The sequence below is a fragment of the Peromyscus maniculatus genome, chromosome 3 (genome assembly GCF_049852395.1).
Source record: "Peromyscus maniculatus bairdii isolate BWxNUB_F1_BW_parent chromosome 3, HU_Pman_BW_mat_3.1, whole genome shotgun sequence".
NCBI classification, from domain to species: Eukaryota; Metazoa; Chordata; class Mammalia; order Rodentia; family Cricetidae; genus Peromyscus; species Peromyscus maniculatus.
This window is the reverse complement of record NC_134854.1, coordinates 121,372,095-121,396,314: the sequence shown is the minus strand read 5'-3', so window position 1 is coordinate 121,396,314 and position 24,220 is coordinate 121,372,095. Positions and strand designations below refer to the sequence as shown.

Sequence of the window (24,220 nt, the reverse complement as noted above, 5' to 3'; positions counted from 1 at the left end):
GCTGGGGAGACAAAAGGCGGGCGGCGGGGCCGAGCGTCGGTTTCACCTGCCGCGCGCGGAGGGGGCCGGGGCGCGGGGCGCGGGCGGAGCCCATTGTGTGGGGCGCAGCGGCGGCGCGGGGTGTTTAGAGGCGGGTTGTGATTGGTGGAGCAAGGCGGGGCGGGTGGGCGCGGCGCGGCACGGCAGCCCGCGAGCCCGAGCGCCCCTTGCGCGTGCAGTCCGCCTGCACCGAGGCCGCCGGACCCAGCCCGGCCCCGCGCGGGCGCCCCGAGCCGGCTGCGCGCGCCTGGCGGCTACATGGAGAGTGTCAGGTTGGTCCCGGTCCTCCTCCGTCTTTGCCCGCTTCGTTTCCTCCTCCTTGTCCTCCTCCTCCTCCTCCTCTCCCCCAACCCACCTCATCATCCCGGGCTATGCGTTGCCAGCTTCCCCGGGTTCCGGGGGAGCTCGCCAGGGAAGGCAGGGGCGCCCCACAGCCTTCAACTTGACTCTCAGGCTCGGCAGCACCAGCCCTGGCGCTGTTGATCAACTTGGAGCGGAGTTGCGCCCTGGAAGTGGAGGCGGAGAGGAACAGGAGGGTGGGAAGCCAGGCCTGTGGGTCCTGGACACAGAGCTCCCTTGCTGTCTGTTACGCTCTCTTGTCTCTTTTTAAAAACTGTTCCTGGGTGAAGTGGAGTTGGGAGTTGGAAGAAGTCCTGCGTCTATTTCTCTCTTTCCCTCTGCCTCTTTCCCGGTGTTGGCGATTCATTTGCCGCTGGTGTGGCCTTCGCGAAGCCACTTTGGTAAAGCCCTTTTGGCTATCCCTCGGTGCCATCCCTCCACACCACTCGGGGGGCATCCATCTGGGATATGTGATTGATGTCACTCCCCGAGCGTGTGAAATAGAAAAACCTTTAGTCTCAGTGGAACCAGTGTGGCAGTTTCTTTTGCTTCTGGTAGTTTGTTTCTGTCTGTCCAGGCGTCTTTGCAGCTTAGCTGTTGATTTTCAAGGAGTTCGTACCCACAGTACGGAGGGGGGGGAAGGAAGGAGAGATCCCAGCACCTCAGCAGGCAGGCAGGCAGGCAGGCAGGCTGTGCCCTGCACTCCGGCAGGTTGGAGATACGCATCCACTGTGACTTTACTTGGCCATGTTCATAAAGTAGTGAGCAAGGTTTGGGTTGGAAGGGCCGGAAGCTGAAGGCTTGTCATCATGAACTCCCATCTGAACTGGCCTTCAGTGTAGCTAACTCAACTATCCGAACTGCAAGGGAGTTTTTTTTTTTCCCCCTCCCAAGAATGGTGATGGGAAGCCGAGGACCTTTAGGAAAAGGATGGTAGTTTCAGAGCACAGCACATGTAGCCTCTTCCTCCCCGGGGTTAACTCCTTCAAGGCCTTCCGGTTGCAACTAAAATGCCTGATAATTGTTATATGCTCGTCCACACAGACCAAATGTTCTAATCAAGCCCATTTAAAAATGCAAATCACCTCATTTCCATAGATTCCAACATTCTGAAAGTGACACATTTGGGGGAAAAATAAGGCTGATAACAGGAAATGTGAATCATACTATCAGTGACTAATCTGCCTAAGGGAAAAAAAAAACTTACATGTATTTTATCATTAGGAAGTTAGGGTAAAAAGCCAATTTCATTTTTTATTTTCAGTTAAAGATGCAAGTGACTTCTTTATTTCTGAGGCAGCCCTTTTTGCTTGTATTTGTTTGTGAGCTATTTTCCATGAAGACATTATATATACATATATATACAACTTATATATGTGCAGTTTACATATACATACATACACACATACATACACATATGCAGTTAAAGGAGGTGTATGTGATAAAGTGTTACAAACTCCTGTCAGTGTCCAAGAGACCTGGAACACAATCAGGTTAAGATTCTCTTTCAGGGTTTGGTGTGTTGCTGTAATTGCTGCTTAAAAAAAATTGCAGGCTATCTCGGATATTTCAGATTCATCACTCAGTAAAGCAAATCAAGAGGAGCAGTTTGGCAGAATTGGGGAGGGGAAGTCTCTATTTTATGTGGTTCTTTGTAGCTGCCTGACACATTTCAGTGAAAAGTGTGTAAAAATGAAACCAAAATACAGACTGCCTGCCCAGACACTGGCTGCCGGAGTCACTGGGATGTGGTAGAACTCTGTGGGCTGACACTTGATAATCAAAGTTGATTTATTGTTCATTAGTACTGCATTAGCCCTTTGAGGCAAGACAGTTACTTGTGTAGTGGCCGTCGGGAGAGAGACTGCAAGCACCTGTCATTTCAGAGGCGTGACATAAGCAACCAGATATCAAAATGATGCAAATTAAAATGCATTTGACTAGGTAAATATCACTCAGCCACACATTTTCCCCTTCAAGACAAATTAACACCGATGGCTTCTAGTGTAGAAGAAATAAAAATGTATCAAGGACACTTGTTTTCCAACCCCGAGGACTGCACAGAATGCTAGGAGTGGACTTTATATTTGCCAGTGTGTCTAAAGAGCTAGCTACCTTTCCTCCCAGATCCGCAGCTTGTCTAACAGAAAGTTGGCTGTTTAAAGAAAGGAGAAACACGGCCTTTCAGTGATTTAATCCAAGTGATTGAAAGAAGGTAGGCTTTTGTGTTGTGTTTTTTAATAAACATATTTCATCAGATGAAACTTTTGAGTTTGGGCTGCTTATATGAAAATTGATGACATCATAGCTAAGCTATGATAATGTCGGATAATAATGTCAACTGCATTTTCTGCAGCGTGTCTCACTCTCGGGTTTTTTTTTTTTTCTTTTTTCCCCTTCCCTCCCTGGAAAGGAATGATCTCATGGCAAACAATAGAAAACAACCTAAGTGTCAAAAGAAAATAAAATTAGTGAACTTTTGTCTGCAGCCATAGAAACGTGGATTAACTCATATTTTTTTTCAGGGATGGAATGGCAACATTGTGCATGAAGCTATATGGAGTATTGTCTTCTCTGAATTTTCATTTGACAGGGATTTTAGAGGCTGTGATCTTAATTAAATCTCCACCAGCTAGAGCAGTGCATCTAAAGGCATGCAGTGTTGCGTAACCTTGCTCAGTTGGTAAACTGTAAATCATCAGAAAGCTTATGATAGGAGTGGTTGATTTGAAAAAAAAAATTTTTTTTTTTTTGTTTGCAGTTAAATGTACCTTGAAAACAAACCCTCTCCATCGCAGCCTGGGGTTTACACATTGTCAGGAGCTGTCACTGGAAAGATAAACTCCTTTATGACACTGACCAGTTCTGCAACTTTTCAGCCAGCCTCCACACAATGGCAAGAGACAGGGAAATTAAAATCTAGATGAATTAAAAGCAATCAAAGTCCAGCTCTGTCGTGGCTAACGTGGCAGGAGGTGCTGTTTGAATTACTGTGTTTCTGTGACGATCAGGAGAGAATGTGGTGGCCAGATTCTCAGCTCATACTCAAATTTGAGTACAGTTTGTATTGGCAAAAAGGAAGCTTGGAGAAATTCATTTTATTATGTGGTTTCGTTGTGGACGAGCATCACTAAGGGGAACCTTAGAACGACGCTCTGAGTAACTGGGGAAACAGTGATCGGTGACGAGCCCCTTGAGGTAGTTCCTTGTGATTTACAGTCAAGGGAAAACCGTAGCAACAGTTGACCAGAAAAGGTTAGAGTGACTAAAGGCATACATTGTGTCTCTCTGTGTGTCGCATGTTAAGCTCTGCAGTCAGTAACAAGGAGTTACAGTCCTCAAATCGCCTTGTTAACTGTCTTGGTCTTTATAATTTCTAGTGCTTGCAAATACTGGCTTATTTACCTTTATTGTCTTTAAAACAGATGTTTTTAACTGCTATGTCTTTTTGTTTCAATATATGCCTTGATAGAAACTGCCTATATATACAAATCATTCTGCATGTGTCATTGTCCTAAGATTTTTGTAGAAGGCTTGCACTTGCGTTGCTGCTGAGATATCCAGCTGTACCTCTAGGTTAGATTTGGGGCAATAAGTCTAACTCAATGCTTATCTGTAATGTTATATTTGAGGAAAGTCTTGACCCTGTAAGCTAAAACTGTTGTTTGGTGCAAGTTTTTTGGGGAGTGGGGTGGGGAGCATGGTATTCCTTGAAAACTGAGTCATTTCAGAGTGCCTGCCTTGTCCATTCAGTTCCCCCCAACTCCCTTGGATTTAACACAGAAAACTCAGGTCCTCCATTGCTAAACATCTGTCTGTACATTGTGGGGCCTTGAGTCACTGGGAAGGGCTAACCTGGACGTCTCCATTCAGATGATGGAAAGGGATATCCTTTTCTGAGTCCTTCCAACCTGGCAGTTGTTTGGGGAGGGAATTAATTTAGAGTGGAAAAAAAATGCATCTCAAGGCTGTGCATTAGGCCTCGTGTTCACATCGGGTTAAAGCAACTAATCAATGAAAGTGCAGGCTGACTGTGCCGATGAGCTTCTTAGAATACCTCGGTATCATGTTTTAATTCTTAAGCTTTATCTTGCCCTTAAATCTGAAACATCATTGTTCAAATAACTGAGAACAAGGTAAATCAACAACATCAAAAAGGTCAGCTCCTGTGATTTCTCAAGGGCTTGTTATTTTGTACTTCCCTATTCTATTTGATGTCTTGACAAAACAAGATGACACAGGGGAGAATACATTAAAATTTGATTTTTTTTTTCATCTAACCTGTTACAGTTGTGGCAGCTTAATTTCTTTTACTTTTTTTTTTTTTTTTTTTTTTGTCGTCCCCGAAGCTAGCTTTTTGTTCAGTTGTTCTTAATTGTCACATCACTTCATGAGGCGGGTCTTCACGGGTTCCTCATTTGCCTTGATTTTACCAGGCACCTTTTAAAAACGTATTTTGACCATTCACATGTAGGAAGCCTTCGGTTGGGTTCTTACCTTTATTAGAAATAAATCAATGAATGGAGAAATTGTTAAAGAAGCAACTGATGGTTTTTCTCATTAGAATCTCATTTGTACCCCTTTGCTTAACTGTGATGTATCAGGTGAACGTGTTGGAGTTACGTGTGAGCAATTGCATGAGTAATTATAGAAAAGGTAACAGGAAAATGGTAGTGCTTTGGTAAATTCATATTCAACTTTGGAGTAATCTCATTTGGGGCCTTTCTATATGTTTAAATTCACTTATAGTGCCCCTCCTAATAATTATGGGGGGCATATTTGTATTTGTTTATTCTCTCTGATATTTCCTGGGCTAGTTACCTTGAAGTAAGGAGCATTATCAACTTAATTCTTAGTTTTGAAAAAAAAATATATATATATATTTTAGGGGGAAGGTAAACGTTTAATTTTTACCCCTGTGTCATAGTAACCCTTGATCTAAAACTATCTACAAATTTTTCTTGCTTGCTTAATGGTGCATGCTTCTCCACAGGATTGATGCAGTTGCTAGTTCTGCCATTGTTTGCAATAATGTTTCAGTTTAAGAGAGCTTACTTAGCCAGAGTCTCTTCCTTGGCCTTTTAAAAGTTAAAGATCTGTGGGTCAGATATTTTCTAAGAAACTTTCTGGACTAGTCATCCCTATCTCCTGTTCTCAGTGCTTAAAAATGATTTTTGTTGTTTTGGTTAATATGAAATGTCGGCATATTTTGAGTAAAAAAAAAACAAAAAAAACAAATCTCACACTAAAGAGCTTTCCAGCCTGCCTACAGGAAAATGACATTGAGGAAGAAAAGAGAAGCCATTTTTCTCAATTTAAATAATAGCAATAATAATAATAAATAGTAATAATAGTAGTAGTGGTGGTGGTGGTTCAGAGGTTGAAGAGATCAGTTCTTAGCAAGCGCTTATTTTCATGTACAGCTCCCATTGTTTCCTGTATTTAACAATTGCTAATGGGAGAAGCAATTTAATTTATGTAAACTTTACATTTTTATGCAAATGAAGCTGATATTTATTAGAACTAAAACAATTAGGCTGGCACTTAGAGGCGTAACCTTGCTTGCCTGGAAAATGGTAGAGGATCACAGGGCAGCCTCCACTCCCAGTGCTCTAGACAAACAGGAGTTTCACCATTTGTTTTTAATGTAAAGACAAAAAGAACTCACTTCTGCAGGAGATGGCTTCTTGGGGTTGGTAACCTGAAATAACTCCTGACTGGCAGGCAAGTATTGGCCTTAACAATTCTTTGTGAAAGGAAGATAGCCTCTCTTTGATAGAATGTAATAAACAAAATGATAAAAAATGAAATGCTAATTGCATTTTAAAGAGGCCTCTTTTTTTTTGCTAAAATTTTAATAGGTGGTTGTATTGTTGCTGAGAGAACAGTTATGCTGATGAGTGACTACTTAGATGATTTTGCATTAATATAATAACCATTACCTGCTTTAATGCTTTGTACAGTATTGTAGCAAAAGAGCTAAGTCTAAAGGAGTTATACAAAAAGCAGCATTCCACAATGAAAGAGAATTGTACTTTCCACTTGAATACCATGTCTTTTTTTTTTTAAGACAGAAATATTATGTCAGAAATACATTTTCCCCCATTTTGTGATACAGCTACCTTGCGTGGTACTTGATTTAAGTTTTGGGGTGTTTGCTTGTTTGTTTGTTTGTTTTTTAATTTTTTAGCCACACAGAGACTAGGAGCCCCCTGCCTTTTTGTGTCTGCTGATCTGTCTGTTGTATCTGTTGGTTATTAATTATGAAAACTGGCCTATATTTTCCCAGGTGGTTGCTGGTACAAGTTAGCTTCCTTGTGATCCTAGAAAATTGGGCATAATGCCTTTTTCTTAAAATAGAGCCATTTTCTTTGTTTGCTTTTGTTTTGACATTCTCGAGCCTCCTAATTTAATTTGTTTTGCTCTCGTTCTGTGGCTGACTGGGTGACACGGCCTGCGTGTACCAGTTACCTCCCAAACACCGCTGGAAGTGTGGAAGGGAAGTGAGTTTCTGGGGGCACACATGTGGCTCATGATCAGAGGTTGAAAAACAGTTTCCAAGTAATGCTTTGAAAATAATTTAATGGAGACACTATGATAGATAATTAATGAAATTGAAGTGGGATGTTGCGTTTTTTTACCATCTCAGTTATACGGTTTGTATACACAGTAATTATGAGAGGATGTGACCGTCCAAAGTCTCTGTGTATTTGTGCTGGGCAGGGCTTACTTGTAGTGCCCTTCAGTGTAAAGGGAAGGGAGAGAAAGAAATGATAACATGTTATTTTCAGTATTCATACAGTGTCATCTCGTCTCCCACCCAATTCCTTCAATTGTCTCCTAGATTCCAAGTATTGTTTCTATGAGTGGTGGTTTTTTTTTTTTTTTATTTGTTTGTTTGCTTTTGAAATTTCAACATCCCTCTTCCCCATTGCCTACCTTCCCCCACTTTTGAAAGTAAGAGAAAGAAGAAAGCAGCCTGCGTGCCTTGTTGAATGGTCTGCCAGGGTTCCAACAGTACCGAGTCCTCCTGGAGAAAAAGGAAACTGGGCCAGCAGTGCTTGGGCCTCACCAGCAGTTGCTGGTGCAGAAGATGCTTCCCTAGTTGCTGGTGTTAAGTAGCAGCAGGCCCATACTAGCCACGTTCTGATGGCCGAGCACAGCTGTATGGCTGCCATTCGGGAGGGTTTGTGTGCACCTGGGACAGGCCACACCCCAGCGCTGTCAGTCATCAGCATATCCTGCACTGTTTTCACTTTTTTTTTTTTTTTTTTTTTGAAATTCCTGATATCCCCTGGAAGCTCAAATAAAGAGTGTCACAACTCTGTAGGTGCATCTGTGTGTTTCAGTTCAGTATTTTCAGGCTAGCACTCTTTAAATGTCTGCCAGAAGTTTTATTCGAATTTCTGATCCCTGAAGGCAGCTAGACAGAATCATTCTAGGTCTTCATAAATTGCCTCCTGTGATTCATTGTGAGCTCATACAGCCCCATGCAGCACACTCATTTCTGCACACTCATACGGTTGACATAGCTGTAGTACAGGGATAATTTTTCTCCTTGCCTGATATTTAAATCGTCTTCTGAGGGGGAAAAAAAAAAATCAAGAATAAGCTTCAACTCCCAGATAAGGCTCAAGCCCTTGTAGCTACATGGAGCATCAGAAATGAATTTTTTTCTCCGGGAGGGTAAGGTGGTGGGTGTCAGGGTTGGGGGTGGGGTGGGGGGTGGACGACAAAGTTTAGTTTTTGTGGAATGCTTTCAATGAGAGCCCTATAAATATTAGACGGCTGTAGTTAAAAACTCACATGACTGTTTTAAATACTATTGATTTAAACCACTGGCTAGATTTTATGAATCAAAGTGTAATTTCTAAGCTTTGGCCATATTTCTCAATGCTAAACCACTCTCTCTCGTGTGCTTTAGCCGCTTTCCAGACATTCAACACAGGATTAAATGATAGCAGTTACAGTGATCAATAGGTGAGGGCTGCGACAATCACTCTTGCCGTTAATGACCTCAGTAGTAATGGGTAATAAAGTGTGGGCTGTAATAGCCCCTCGCTGGTACTGCATGCCCTTTGATTCCTAGTATTAGGAGGGACTAGCTACACGAGAAAGCTGGACACTGGGAATTAAGGGAGTGGATATATAGGCCATAATTCTTAACTGTTTAAAACCTTAAACTGTGCTCCGATTTTCTCCTGTCTTTTCTACCCCACTATGGTTTCTAGTTCATTCGAATGTTTTTGTGAAACCTTGCTACAGCCTCCTCTACTGATATATTGGTGCAGAAACTTGAGGGGTGTGTGTGTGTATGGGGGGGGGGTAGTAACCAAAATCTGTTTTACTGCATTTCTAAATGAAGCTCCCTGGCCCACTTTGGTGGCTGGGAGCTAACTGGTGTGAAACTGTGGTTTCAGATAGTAAAAGCAAAGTTCAAGCCATCAGGATATAATGGCCCACGTCTGATTACTCAGGGACCGCTCCACTAGTTGGGAGGGTTACTCAGGCTTCTTGCGCCTGTCCCTGGCTGGGCTGCGCCTGCTGCTTGAAGCGTTTTATTACTCATCAGACCCTCTATCAAAGTGTCCAAAGGGAACAAGCAGGGGAGAGTCAAGTTCATTCTACTGTTCTGCAGTTCGACTGCCAACAATGAAGAAGTAGCTGTGGGAAAAGGAGCTGGAGACCATTGGCTCTCTGCAAAGACTTAAAAATCACCTGCACCTGCCAATCTTTCCCTGGTCACCCTTTTTTATTGACAGTCAAGGGGCCATGCCATTTCTCATTTTAAAAGACACGTACTATTTTACCTGGTGTAAAAGTAAAATGCTTTAAAAATACATGATTAAAAAAATCCAGTAAAATATATGCATTACCTACAATGATTTACATCACCTTTATTAAAGTATAATGCATATACTGTAGACTATGTTCTTTATCTAGCTGGAAGAGATTTGACATTCAGGAATCTGTGTGGCCCTTATAGTGTTCCCATCAGCCCCCCAAATTTACCTGTGTCCCTTTCTAGCCCAGGGGCTCCAGACCACTTTTAAAAATGATGATGAGGGGATTGTTTCTGTACTGTTCCTCTGCCACTGTTCTCTCAGGTTCGTGTGCATCACCAGCTCTGGTTTTACACCACCCTGTTCCTGTCTGTTTTCCTGTCCATCGCCATTAGACATTTGGCTCACGAGTATTTGTGTTGTACGCCATCCAAGAAATGCAGAGGGAAAAAGAAACCTTAAACATGGCTTCTTTGTTTGCTCCAGTGAGCCTCCTGTATGGCCCTGCGACTCTCAAGGAACAGTAAACTTCTATTGTGATATGTTGGCTTCAGGAACTCCAAGGATCGAGATTGGCACCCAGTGCATATTTAAAAATTCAGAAAGTTTCTTCTGGATGAAGACAAAGTCGACTAATTGGAATTAGTGCGTACATGGTTAGATGTTTTGATAATGTCTTCTTGGCGTTTGCCCTAGACTGTACGCAAGTTCAGTGTTCCAATCATTGGTGATATTTCATGCTGCGAATTATCTTTTTAAAAGGATAATTTATCCATTCATATACATCTGTCCCTTTTTGCATATAAAAATATTCAGACATGCCCATCTGTTTTAAATTACAGTGTAACTACATCTACACTTAAAAGACCACTGCAGTAGGAAGAATTCATGGATGACCTCCCCGAGTTGGGTTAATGAAATTTTTTTTGAGTGTTCTAGCTAGTGTTCTCTAAACACGTGAAACTTGCACACGAACCTCCCCCAACTTCCCCCCAACACACAACATGCCACAACAGCGGTGGAGAGTGCTCACTGTATGTGAGTCTGACCTTCAGGAACCATTTTTAGTTCATCAAAATTAGTGATGCTGAGAAATCGGGACATCAGTGCATAATGAGTGTGAAATTAGGAATGAGAGCTGGCTATGCAAATGACAGGGCAAGCCATGTGAAAAAGTCAAGATAAACTGCATATTAAGACATTACGTTACATAAAATTAACACTCCGTCTCTCTTTTGCTTACTGTTCCCCCGGAAGATTTTTTTTTTTTTTAATTCTTTTATCTTTTGATCAGCTATTGTCTGCAGGATTTTTTTTTTTTAAAGTGGCACACAGGCAAAGTGCAAAACATGTTATTACCTTTTATTGTAATACATGAGGTGACAGTAGACCCTTTTTAACAAAGTATAGATCCTTTACAGCTTCTAGTGTCTTTATGGCACATATGCTAAAAAAAAAAAAAAAAAAAACCCAAAGAAAAGTAAGATGCTTAAATATTACTCTTAGGAGACATTTGGCTCTTGTCTTTTCTTTTATTGTTTTTTTTTCTTATCTTTTTAGGGGGGTGATTTTTCATGAAGTAGTCTTCTTGGATTACGGGGACTGACAAAATGGTTCTCATGTCGTGTGAAAATTAAACACAAGTGCAGTGATTATTTTGAATAGCTAAATTACATTCTAGAAAGCTCGCAGAATCTGTAGCATTGTCATTAGGTATCCGCTTGAATACAATTTGTGTAACCTTGGCCAAGACAGCCTGTCATTTTAATGTCAGTGTTTTATCTGAACAAGACATCATCCTTTCAGATACAGTGCGCAGGTTCCTTGCAGAGATGCCCGTGCAGAAACGTGTTAACAGTTGCAAATACGAAATGCTATCAAGTTCATCACTGTAGCTGTTTGTCACTGAAATGTCATGGAAAGCGGCTTTTACCGGTATCACACGTAATATGAAAGAATTGAGACATCTGTGTGCTGGGTGAATAAGGAAGGGTAAAAAGCATCCTAGGAAGCGCCCACGTTTTAAGTTCAGAAGGTGTGTCCATGATTCTTTCCTCGCCGCCCTTCAACCCAGGCCTTTACGCGTCCTTGATGATTCTGAAAATGTGAAAATCACTGTCCACGCGGGAAGTGGGTCATACCAGTGGCGGGCTGCAGAGCTCTTGGCTCCTCCTCAATTTTTCTCCCTAAAACAAAGCTGAAGTGCAGGTAAACTCGCAGCTCGTTTTGACTAGAGATCTGTTGTGAATAAGGATGGATCCGCCCCTGATCCTCATAGCACTTGTTAAGGTGTGTGCTTCCTTCTCTGCCCATGAAGCCATCCTGGCTGCAAGATTTTCTTTCCCATTTCTTGACTTGCCCGGCATCTGGGATGGCCTGAGTTTGGTACTGAGCAACAACATCACAATAAAATCGATAATGATAATGGCACCAGGGTTTGTATAGGATTTGTGGTCTTATCTCTTCACGATAAATACATGCTACATGGAAGATGGGTCAGTTCTTGAAGTAGGCAGACCCTGGGAGGCTGAGGGTGTGTGATTTCCTGGCTTCCTACTTACCCTCCCTTAATGTTCTAGGTCCCCGTGTCAGTGGCTATGATGACACCTCAGGTTATCACTCCCCAGCAAATGCAGCAGATCCTCCAGCAGCAAGTGCTGAGCCCCCAGCAGCTCCAGGTTCTTCTCCAGCAGCAGCAGGCCCTCATGCTTCAACAGGTAATTGTCCTCTTCCTGCCCACCCTGCCCCCACAGCTCAGTTCACAGTACCCCTTGGTCCGCACAGCTGGACAACTGAAGAATTAATGTGGCTGGCAGGCTGAGTGATACAGAACTCCACCTGGTCCCCCAAGTGAGAAGAATGGCATCCTCTCTGCCCCTGAAGGAGCAGAATGATGCCACAGGTCCAAGGCTTGGGTCTGGAGAGTGCACTGTGGACCAAGACTAGGGCTGTGATTGGACTTGGTAGGGAGCGACCTTTCAGACTTATGTGGCTTTACACTCTTAGTTAGTCAGCTGAGATGAATCAAAGCAACCCGAGGTGCCCATTGGAAGCAAGTTTGCATAGTCAGCTCCTGAAGTCCCCATCTGAACTCCAAGTCTTACCTTGAATTGTTTTTTTTGTTTCTTGGACCCGTGAAGAAACATTTTGGAGTTCATTAATTTAAAGGCACAGAGTTTACTTTTTCTACACAGACGGATGCTCTGATAAACTTGTGGCTGTCCTTGTGTCTTGGGGACATAAGACTCAGGGTTAAGAGGCAACCTGAACCCAACAGATGAGGCTGGCTGCCACAGGGATAGAAGTCACTGGCATAGAATGGGGAGGACAGACTCAAAGCAAGTTCCCAACATTGTTGAAACATCCAAGGGTGGGACCCTCCTTGCCCCACCCCCACCCCCCATAATTTAGAAAGCCTGTACTAGAGCCTGACCAAACGCTGCAAGGGCATCTTGGCTTTGTTGTGCAATCAAAGGTCATCCCCTGCCTTATTTTAATTAATTTGTGTAGAAAATGGTATGTTTTTCATCAGTTCATTTTTGAGATTACTCCTCAGACCTTAATGCCAAGAATAGTCAGTGTGCGTGGAATTTATTGTCAGGTTTCAAAGTAAAAGGTCAGGCCATTCCAGATAAAAGGATGCTATTTTTCAAATCACAGTTTGTGCATGGCGTGGAGAGGGACCGCGGGCCTCGGTCGTCTGCCACTTACCGTCCCCTCCTCTCTCTCTTGTAGCAGCAGCTTCAAGAATTTTATAAGAAACAACAAGAACAGTTGCAGCTTCAACTTCTCCAACAGCAACATGCTGGAAAACAGCCGAAAGAGGTACCGACGATGCGCATTTTACTTTGAAACCACAGGTCTCGGGGGCCTATCTAGTGGCTATTAAACTGTCATTCATCTTTTCAATGATTGCCCAACTCAGCTGACTCTATCAGGTCTCGGCTTTCAGAGCAAGAATTATTGTCCTGTTTGTGCTAAGATTTCTCGATTCCTTACTTTACCTCACCACCACAGTGTACCTCTGTGTGGTGACGGCATCATCAGCGGTATTCTGGGCTCCTTTGGCACCATGGAGGACCAGCACGCCATCAGCCAGGATGGGGAGAAACAAAATTGAAAAGGACACACGCTTAGTTGTTTTGTTTTTTTTCTCTTATCATTTAATCATTGGTTTGTTTGTTTGTTTGTTTGTGGAACTCAAATGTTTGGGCAGGTGGCAGTGGCCTTTTTTCATTGGTGAGCTAACTTCTCGTGAGGTCAGGCAAGCACGCAAGGCATTTAGAACATGGTGAAGCTTCCCTGTCTTCATTTGACCCCTTGCATGGTGAGCATGCCCTAATTGCCTAATGCATGCCCTAGGTAGCATGGCTTAAAGTTAGGGGACTTTGTCTCAGGTCACCTGTACCTCACCAGGAAAGACAACAAACAGACCAACCAACACTGCGCTGTTTACTTCTACGCCCCAGTTCTTCCTAGTGTCCATTATGTACTGCGTTTGGCTGCACTGCCCAGGCAGGTGATAATACGTGGAGATCCATACACCAGGAGACTTTCCCAGGGGTTCGTCCCCACTTCGCCTTCGGTACGCTTCCATGAATTTGAGGTGCTGTCACTTTGGGGAGCTGCCTAGGTACTAGGACACCCACCCTTTCACTTTTCACCGTGGTCCCAAAGCTTCTCTGTCGGTGTCTCTCTCGTTTGCGACCACAAAATGTATGACTCCATGGACAGAATGCTACCCACTTCCTGGGTTTCTCTGCCAGCTCTACCCAGTTAGCTGCTTGGCCCTTGTGGAGGGAGTCTTGCCAGGTGACCGACTCCCCATCCCTGCCCCTCACAGGAGTATGGATGATCGTTTTCCACATGGGAGTTTCCCAGACTTTCCTCCCCATGCCAGCTCCTCCCTTTACACAAATTGGGTACGCTTTCTATGCTCTGCCAAGCTTCCCCACCCGGGAGTCCTGTTTAGCAGGCTGCTTGTAAACCCCCCGCGGAGCAGGGGCAGTTTGGGGGTAAAGGGGAGGAGGCATATTAATGAAAACGCTGACGCAACCTTAAGGACAGTAGCTCGCTACCAGGCGCGGCTCTAATAAAAAAGGGAACAGATTAAAAAGTGTCTAAAATGTAAATCTAAAGGACTAACAGTAATTAAAATGGAAATGGCACGGGGAGGGAAGGCATGTAATTGTGAGATATCACCCTGCAGAAGGCTCTCAGCTTTGTTTTCCTGGCTGTTTTTCTAATTCAGCGGGGCTTACTCATCAGTGGCAGTTCAATGCGCCTTAATGACTCTGGGATTGCAGGCATCACTCTGGACAAAGAAATGATTATTGTGCGGTCAAAAGAAGTTCAAAGACAAGGAGGGAATTTCAGTTTTTTCCCTTAGAGATCCACATTCAAGAGCATATAAATTAAGCCAAATGTTAAAAACCACAGTCTGAAAGCTGACTTCAAAGTCACAACTCTCTAATTAATGAACTGCGAGCTTCAGTTTGGACAAGTTGGGGTTTGATGCGCCCATAAATCAACATGACAGGCCTGTTTCACAGTCTCAGACAGTGCTTGTCATTGAGTCACATCAGATGTAAACACAGCAGAAAAAAGAAGGGCTATGAAGGAGGCGCAATTGATCAACAGAATTGGTAAAAACCCACTTTGGAAGCGCATTATGCATGATCACAGGAAATGGTTACAGCCTCAAGAGGTTTCCCCTTCTGCTGTTGCTTTTTTGAATCAGATTTCTCACAGCCTTCAAAAGGGAGAAGAAGAATTATGGAGCTTCTCCCCCGTGGCTCGCAGGCAATAACCCCCTGTTGTTATTTTGTGCCTCTCTCTTTTCAAAGGCATCAAAATTTAGTTTTTTAAAGATCTTTAACTCTCTATTTGAAGACGCACTGGAGAGGGCCGCTGCCACTGCCACTCTTATCAGTTACCGGGGGCTGTGCTCTTCCTCCCCGTCCCACTCCTCATTAACCTCGTATTTGGTCTTGGAGACAGAGTTTGGAAAGCACGTCGTCCGCGTGCTGGGAAGACATGAAAGTTCCGATGAGCTCTGAGGGCTCCAGAAGGAGAAGGCGCAGGGGAAGTTCCCCAGCAGAAGAGAGTTCCCCAAGTGCTGCTGTCAGGAAGCGGGGACACAAACATGCTAGTGACATCTTGATTTGGGCCGGGAGTGATGGCCAGAGGATCATGTTGTGCCCACAGGCAGGGAGGGTTATGCATCGTAGTAGGTTTTTGGTTTTGTTTGTTTGTTTGTTTGTTTGTGTTTATTGTTTGCGTCTTGAGGACTGTGGGCTTGTTGTGGCCCATGGCCTGGTGTGGCCTCAGTGTAACTAGAGGAAGGCAGACAGGTGGGGTCAGACAAGTGTGTCCTTGGGTTTTCATGGCACCACTGGACTGTGTGTTGTACCAGTAGTTAGGAGATCCTGCTTCTCTGCGATGTCAAGAGCTTGTGTCCCCAAGTCATAATGCCAGTGATGGTCCTCCTGGGCCGCGGGGAAAGAGTCACGTGGTGGCAGCTGTGTGGTGTGGCCTGCTGGTGATAATTTTTGACGAGTTTTGCGCAGAGACATTGGCCAATGGAGCTGGTGTGTTCCTTTATGGAATGCACTGTGATTAAATGATTAAAGGCCATCATTTTCTGCCTTCAGGTACTTCCTCTCCTGTGTTCCTCCTTTTTGTGACTGTGGACTCAAAGCCAGAACACCATACCTCAGCTGTCTTTTTCCCTGAAGGTGTGTTTGATAACACCTTGGGAAGTTTGACTTCACGTTGAACCAGACCCAAGATGCTCCTTTGGGGCTTAGGTGCTGGGGTCAGAGATGTAGCCCAGGACACCGCAGAAGAGCGGCTTCTAGATCCTGGCCTCGGCAGAGTTTCGAAAGTAGATGGAAGAGGTCGTTTTAAAATCTCGCTGGGTGTATGTGGGGGTGCCATCCTGTGCGGTGAGGTGCCTAAGCTGATTGTTTGAAAAGGGCCGTTTGTCCTGGGCAGTTACAACAGTTTATGTTAGGCAGTGGGGAGTAGCCAAAGAAAGGAAAACAGACCTTTGACTGCAGCTCCAGGGAGGGGACCCGAAACGAAGGCTTTATCAGGGCATTTGAGCATTTTAGCACTGACTGCTGACCTGTCGGGGACTGTGCAGAGACCTTTTTTGTATGCATTCAACTGTGAGAAGTAAACAAACGGCCTCGTATCCTGTGTTTGGTAACTGGGTGGGGAGCACGGTTTGGCAACCGGCGTTGCTTTTAAATTCTTCTTTGGACAATGGGCCTTGTATACTTTTATATCCTGGCTTTTCAGACGTGGACAGCTTTCATGGGCCTTTCCTAGGGATGGCCACGGACAACAGAAAAAGGCATCAGTCATTTTATATAAATACACAGTTTTTAAACATTCACTTACAGTAAGACAGGAAGCACCCGCCCCAGCCTCCCCCCACCCCCCTTTATATCTGACTTCAACAGGGGCTAATTCCCCAGTCTTTGACGGTGTCCGTGTCCCCCGTCTTTAATGTCATGAGTTAATAACTGTTGAAGAAGTGAAAAAATCCTTTTGACACGAATATGGCCATCACTGGGTTTCACATTAATGTGGCAACTTGGGAAGGGGTGGAAACAATTGGATCATTTTCTGCATGCTGTTCTTAAAATGAAAGGACTGGCTTTTCATTTCAATTTATTTAAATTTTTGTTGTTCGTGGTATAGAATTTGTTTTTTTGGAGTGAAACTCAATTAACTTTCTCAGTGGCATGGTGGTAAGTCTGAAATTGGTTACTAATATGAGGATGATGGCTTTTTTTTTCTCCTTTTTTTTTTTTAACTGTAAAATAAACTACATAGAGGCCAAAAGGAAACCACCATTTTTCTCTCCCTTTGAACTTTGCATCAGAAGGTCTTGGTGCAGACACCATTTTATGGCCATATCAGATCAAGGTCATGTGTTAGGTTAAGTGAATGCGGTTGTTTGTAAAGTATCGTTATTAAGCCAAGCAGGCTCTACAAACACCCGTCATCTTAGTTGCAAAAGTGTTGCTGACCTTTGGAATAATATTCAGAACTCACAAGAGCTTTTGTGTGTTCTTTAAAGATACATATTTGGATTCAGTTTGGAAAGGGTTAATTTTGCCTTTCTAATTGTTAGCCATAATGTAGCCAAGACCTCCACCTCGATATGATTCCTAGCAGATTAAGGATATTAGATAATTTCCTTCTATTTATTGTATTCCTGCACCGTATTATCTTTCTATCACTCAGATAATTACTGAGGAAATCTACATTAATTTTTTTTGGCTGGGGTAAAGCCTGCTAAACACAGGAATGATGTATTGATGTTTTACACAACAAAAGTTTTCCTCCTGTCATTGTCCAGACAACAGAGATATTTATCATATCATAAAGCCCCTCCTTTCGAGAACAAAGTGGGCGGGGGACCCAGGACAACTGGGAGGCTGAAACTCCAGCCAACTGAAGGATCTAAAGCTTGGAGCGCCTGTTCACATTAAATTCTCATGGTGGAGTACGATGTTGTTTGCTAAATTATGAATGTTCGTAATTAAAATCTAGTGGCTGTTTCTATGAAAGATTTACAATGTTATTTCATCGTTTGTCATGGCTAATTAACAATATTAGATGAAGTTTTTCTTCTTCAAAGGTCTGATTTTTTCTCATTTATTTATGTCAGGACTGATAAACAGTAGTGAAAGGCCCTTGCCAGTGCAGGCAGGGAGGGGGGCATCTTTGCTCTTTCATACCTCAAGGGTTTCGGGTTCAAGTCCCTCCAGACTAGAAGGATGCACTCTCCTTTCTAGTGTGAATAATTACAGATTTCAAAGTCTCAAAAGTTCATGTCTGACTACAGAAGTCACGCTTTTCCTACTGTTGGGAGAGCAGGCTTGTCAAAGGAATCCTTTCCCTAGAGGGCTGGGCAGCAGAAGAGTTAACACAGACACTCCCCCCCCCCCCCCCCCCCCCCGCCCCCTCACCTGTATGCTGTGTCCCTTTTAAACCTCGACACTGAGCCCTCCGCCGAGCTCAGGTTGCAGTCCTCAGGTTTTTGAAGATGGCGGCGAGTTTTGAAACATGCACACTTTTAACCTTCATTGGAAAGTGGCCATCTCATTTCTACCCCTTACTGTTTCTTGCAGCAACAGCAGGTGGCTACCCAGCAGTTGGCTTTCCAGCAGCAGCTTCTACAGATGCAGCAGCTGCAGCAGCAGCACCTCCTGTCCCTGCAGCGCCAAGGCCTTCTAACAATTCAGCCCGGGCAGCCTGCCCTTCCCCTCCAACCTCTTGCTCAAGGTATGCATCCATTACGGGGCAGGGGGATGGGGGGTGGTCAGCTTCGAGGAGATGGCGGGCAGAGGGGATTGGGTATTTCTTGATCTCTACCTGCTTGGGATGCAGAGAAGTACCCACCCGAAACACGCACAGAGAGACATTAGGCAAACAACCAGAAAAGCAGATGGGTTCTTTCAGTGCCTGTTGATGTCAGGAGGAAGAGGCAGGGATCTGGATCCTCACAGGGGCAGTGTTGCAGTGTTGGGGAAAAACGGAAATCAAATGTTCCATGCTCTGACTAAATATTTCAGTGCAGTCCTCTGGCATTTCTGTTCCAGATATTCTTGAAACACACTGCTCAGTCCTATATATTAAGACATGTTTTACAACATGCAGAGTTCTTTCCTTCTTCCTCCCTGTCTCTGTCTCTGCACACACACCCCTTCTCTTTCCCCCTGCCTTCCTCTTTACCCTCCCCATCCCTCTCTCAGATAGGATTTCTGACATAGTTCAGGCTAACCTGGAACTCACAATCCTCCTGCCTCCACCTCCTCATTTAAAGCTTAGTATCTTAGTAAGATTTTATATAAACTCCATTTAAAAGCTATTTATTATTGCATTTTTATTTGCATGTATGGCTGTGCACTCTGTGTGTGCTTAATGCCTGTAGTGGCCAGAAGAAGGTGTCAGATCTCCTGGGACTGTAGCTACAGACAGTTGTAAGCTGCCCTGTTTGTGCTAGGGATCGCACCCAGGGCCTCTGGAAGAGCAGCCAGTAATCTTAACTGTTGAGGCATCTCTTCAGTCCCCTAAACACTATTTTTTAAATATGTAGGCACACTATCAATTTTATTTCCACCATGGATGTTAAAATCAGTCTGCTTTCTAAAAAATCAGTGGAATATTTTTTTTGTTTCTGTTTCTTTTCTTTCTTTTTTTTTTTTTTTACATTTTTTTTTCTGCTGATTTTTAGCTAATGAATTGAGCACTCATTTCCAGTTATTTTTTATGAACTTTGAAAAGTATCAAGAATTTTTGGTGGGGTTTTTGTTTGTTTGTTTTGTTTTTTGTTTTGTCTCTAATTATTTATTATGCATGTGGGTGTTTTGCCTGCATGTATGTCTGTGCACCGTGTGTATACAGCGCCTATGGATGCCAGAAGGAGGGCATCAGGTCGTCGGGAGCTGGAGTTACAAATAGCCTTGAGCCATCGTATGGGTGCTGGGAATCTAACCCAAGGCCTGTGGGGAAATAGTCAGTGCTTTTAACCAATGAGCCATCTCTCCAGCCCCCAAAAGTATCATTGTTTAGTAGATATCTTGAATCTTTTTGGAAAAGTTGCTGGCATCAGAGACAACAGGAATCTGTAGGTATTCTTAGGAGACCCCCGTGGGTGTAACCAGCTCTGATTTATTCAGGACTAAAAAAGGGGAGGAAACCTGGCGGTAGTGGCACACGCCTTTAATCCCAGCACTTGGGAGGCAGAGGCAGGTGGATCTCTGTGAGTTTAAGGCCAGCCTGGGCTACAGAGTGAGTTCAGGAAAGGCGCAAAGCTACACGGAGAAACTCTGTCTTGAAAAACCAAAATAAATAAACAAACAAACAGATAAATAAAATAAAGGGGAGGAAGAAGGTCAGAAGGCCATGGCTATGTTTAAAAGCTAGTTCCCTTGTCCCAAATACCCATTGTCTCATGCATGCACAGTCCACATTCTCAGACTCTACCAAGTACATATTGAAAGAAAGAAAAGAAGCCATACTAATATACATGGTGAACGTGGACAAATGCCTTTCCTGTTATTCTATCAATAGTCATAGATAACAATGGTTTAATTAGTCACATCGTATTAAGTACCATAAGTAACGTAGGGCTGATTTAAATTTAAATAGGATGATCATGGGTTCCCTCAAATTCCATGGTATCCTTCCCTCTCTCTTCCTTTCCTTTCTTCCTTCCTCCCTTCCTCTTTTTCTGTCTGTCTTTCTTTCCAGACAGAATCTCTCACTTTGTAACCGAAGGCTTGCCTCCAACTCCTGTCTCAGTCCCCTGAACGTCAGCTGAGAATTTAGGTGTGTACTAAGGCCTAGTTTGACATACACCTTTTTATATGAGAGATTTGAGCATCCTTGCTTCCTGGTGGTACCCACAGTGGAATCCTATAAATACTCCAACACAACTGTGTGTGGTACTGCACACCTTAGGGCCCGCATCCCTTCCTGCTCTAGTGGGTCTGTGCTTGCCACTGGATAGAGGGTAGCTCCCACTTCCTAAGTTTTGGATTCAGTTGCCTTTGGAAGCAGGGTGAGAATGACGGGTCTCTTTTGTAGTACTGAAGAGGCAGTCATTTGTCTAGAAATTTTGGGTGTTGCATGGAGCCAGTGAGGCGTGCCTGTTTGGGTTTTGTCTCCCGAGTCAACCACACCCAACATCTGTCCCTTACGGTTTTTGTTGTTGTTTTCTTTGCTGTTAATGCGGAGGGCTGCGGCTCTTTCCTCCTTTCACTTCCTCCTGCCCTCCCACCTGTCCTGGCCTTGTCCACTGAGCTGCCTGGTGTCTGAGGGGCAGCCCCTCCATTGCCGTCTGGTGGGAAGAGGAGGGAACTGAACACAGGGCAAAGGAAGGACACTCTGCCTGATGCATGTTTTGTGCTTGCATAATGTTAGAACCTGCATTAATTACACCCTTCGGTTTATTGTTGGAAACATGGCAGGCTGTTCCTGACACACCCACAGGACTCAAGCCTCACTCACTTGCTCTCATCTTTTCCCACCGCTCCTATACTATTAAGTTTGCTCACTAAGGTTCATTGTTACAGTACATCAGTTAAGCTGTCCAAAAGAGGGCAATTGGGCAGTGACAAGACAAGCTCATGTGTAATGTGAAAGAAATGAATGTGGCGATGCATGCAGTGTAATCTCTGCAGCAGCGCATCAGAGACACCATAGGCAATTCACGAGTCGTGGCATTGATTGATCTGCTTAGCAGTCTGCTGTAACTATTAGCGCCTGCAACATTAGGAAGAAGCATATGTAGGGTCTAAGGGGTGTCTCTGTGTGCGCCCAAGACGGCACGAATGTAAATGTCGGTATTGCTGGCGTTAGGTGCTGGGTGTCAAGTGGGCCACAGTTACTGCTCTCTCTCAGGAAGCAGGAGCTCACTTCGGTCTCCCCAGCCTCCTCTGCAGAGTGGCTCGAGAGCGTTCAGTCACGATTGAGCTACAACACAATTCTTTTTTATCCGGGAGAGATGATGGCTTAAAACTGATGTCATTAGGAGGTTTAAATCAACTTTCTGCTTGCTTGAACATGGTCACCTGGGTACGGATGTACAAGGACAAAAAAAGGTTGATCAACTGTTTGTCTTGGAGCCAGTGATACCTGGGGTTGTAAAATTGAGTTCCACCAGCAGTAATCTGTCAACTGTCCCCACAACATACATTTTTTAAACCCGCGCCTGCATTTTCTTTTATAATGAAGGGACAGGTTGTCCTGAAGGGGTGAGGGGGAGGAGAAGAAGAAGAAAAAAAAAAGAAATATAGTGAGGCACCAGGGTTAGGTGTCTGAAAGTGTTGGTAATGCCCACTCCATAATGAAACCATCAGGATTGTTCTGCAGCTCACTCATGGCCCTGCCAAGGTACCTCAAACCTGTGTGTAAATCTGAAAGGACAGGGATTGAGAGTGATATTTTAAAGGCCTCTTTCTGGAAATTTTATAGCAGAGTCTTTTTCTTTTTGGATTATTCTAGAGCAGTGGTTTTCAACCTCCCTAACGCTGTGGCCCCTTAACGCAGTTCCTCATGTTGTGGTGACCCCCAGCCATAAAATTATTTTCATTGCTACCACATGACTGTCATTTTTGCCGCTGTTAATGAAATTAGGCAATCTCTGTGAATGGGTCATTCAACCCTGGGTTGAGGACCTCTGTTCTAGAGCTTCCTTTCTGTTTGCCATAATAAGTCTGTCTGTTCTCTACCAGTTTCATTCAGCATTTGATGGTCCTTAATCCCAATAGTTCCCTACAGAACTGTCCCATTTCTGCTACTGCAACCTTTTCATTTTTTTAAAATGTAAACTCTACATACTTGGTTATATACCAATTAATGGACTTGTCTAACTTGATACTCTTCCTGTACCATTCTGGAAGAAACACATGGTTCCTAAAAATGGAGCATCCATGTAGACTGATGGGTACCGGTTTAGCTGCTGTCTGTCCCAATGCTGGCGTGAGGTGCAGGCATTCTGGAGTGGCTAGGAGTCACTGAATCACAGTGAGCTAAAAAGGAGGAATTGAACCAACGGCTTCTGTCTTCAGTCCATTAAGAATGTTTCTGAGCCTAATGATCACATGGACATTTGGTCTCAAAAGACCTGTTGTTGCTCATCGGGTCCCTCTCTCTGCTTGGTCCATGTGGACACTGAACCTGATTTGCCAGCCTCCTGGAATAAAAGAAAAAACCAGAATCCCACCAGTGCACTGTACAGGTGTAACAAGCGGTGAACACGTTTGTCTCGGTCTTAATTTGCCAGAGGAGTGAGGTCCTTTTGGAATAGCCTCTGATCTTGCTCTTCGCAGAAGGAAGGTATGAGGGCAGCAGTCCGCAGACCCATGTTCTTACTCTTGCACTTGACCCAGAAATCAATTAGTCTGAGTTGAAAAATAGGTGGCTGTTTCTTTTCCTGTGCTTACTCACTGGAAAATAAAAATAGGTGTTGACTGATATGGCTCCATATCAAGGCGCCCTCATCCGCAGACCAGCCTGCTCCCCGTTGTTTCAATTGAGTACACCATGGTCCAAGGGTCAGCTTTGTTTACCCGTAATTGTCGGTGTCCGGATCACAGCGGCAGACCTGGCAGCTCTAGGCACATCCTACCTGTCACTTTGAAAGGTGTTTGAAAATAATAGCTCACATGCAGCAAAACCCTACCCAGGATTGTGTCGTGACCTTTCTCTTTGTTTAATTTGCCTCAAGGTTTGATTTCAGGGGACAAGGAATAATTGAATATGCCTAATAACTAAATGCTCATTTGGGACAAAATCCATCAAAATATAATTGGCATTTGATTTTTATGAAGGGAGAAGGAAACCCACTCAGCTGTCGAGGATGCATTTGAAGGATCTCTGACCACTCAATGTATTATTTGATGCTTCCTTTATAATATATATTAATTGCAAATACTTGAGCATTTGAACATTTTCCCGGAGCACTGCGTGGAGAGACCGACTGTTTTTGTCACTGCTCCTCTTAGAAAGGCGGGGAAGGTTATTGGTCTGCTGTGCAATAATTTACTCCTCTTTGATATGCAAACGATCCACGGTGAATATAAAAAAATCCTATCAGACTCATTTCACAGTTCTTAACCACTCGGATTCTCTGGAGTCCATCGCCTCATTAGACCAGTGCTCTCCAATGCTAGCATAATTAAAATCTTTAACAGTTTAGCAAAGTAAAGATGTTTGGCTGATCACGTTGAGATGATTATCTAGCCATTGTATTCTAAATGACAAAAATAAATTAAATTTAGACCTTGGCATTTTTTTTTATTATGTGTTTCAAATGAATATAATGCACGCAGCCTTTTTTTTTTTTTTTTTTTTTTTTTTTTTTTTTTTCAATCTAATACGTTTTGGTTTGGTAAGAAACAAGCCTGTTTCGGCTGCTGCTGTCTAGCCAGAAGATGGCTGGCTTTCTAAGAGAGCTGTGTTCCAGCTGATGGAGACAGCGAACTGCAGACCAGACAGACATGCAGTTCTGAGGTGGAGTTGCCTTGTGATGT

General features: G+C 43.8%; 1 protein-coding gene across 15 annotated transcripts in view; it reads left to right on the top strand.

Annotated features, from left to right (window-relative positions):
- The window catches only part of Foxp1 (forkhead box P1), a 524,457-nt gene that overhangs the window by 419,518 nt on the left and 80,719 nt on the right, over window positions 1-24,220 (top strand). For 8 of the 15 annotated variants that reach the window (XM_015989405.3, XM_076567454.1, XM_076567450.1 and 5 more), the window contains 3 exons: window positions 11,741-11,878; window positions 12,897-12,986; window positions 18,311-18,464. In XM_015989405.3, the coding sequence (XP_015844891.1) occupies window positions 11,741-11,878; window positions 12,897-12,986; window positions 18,311-18,464 (382 nt within the window). Of the gene's footprint in view, window positions 1-179; window positions 312-11,740; window positions 11,879-12,896; window positions 12,987-18,310; window positions 18,465-24,220 lie in introns of those variants that run through there. The other 7 variants (XM_076567455.1, XM_076567453.1, XM_076567458.1 and 4 more) reach the window with 4 other exon arrangements.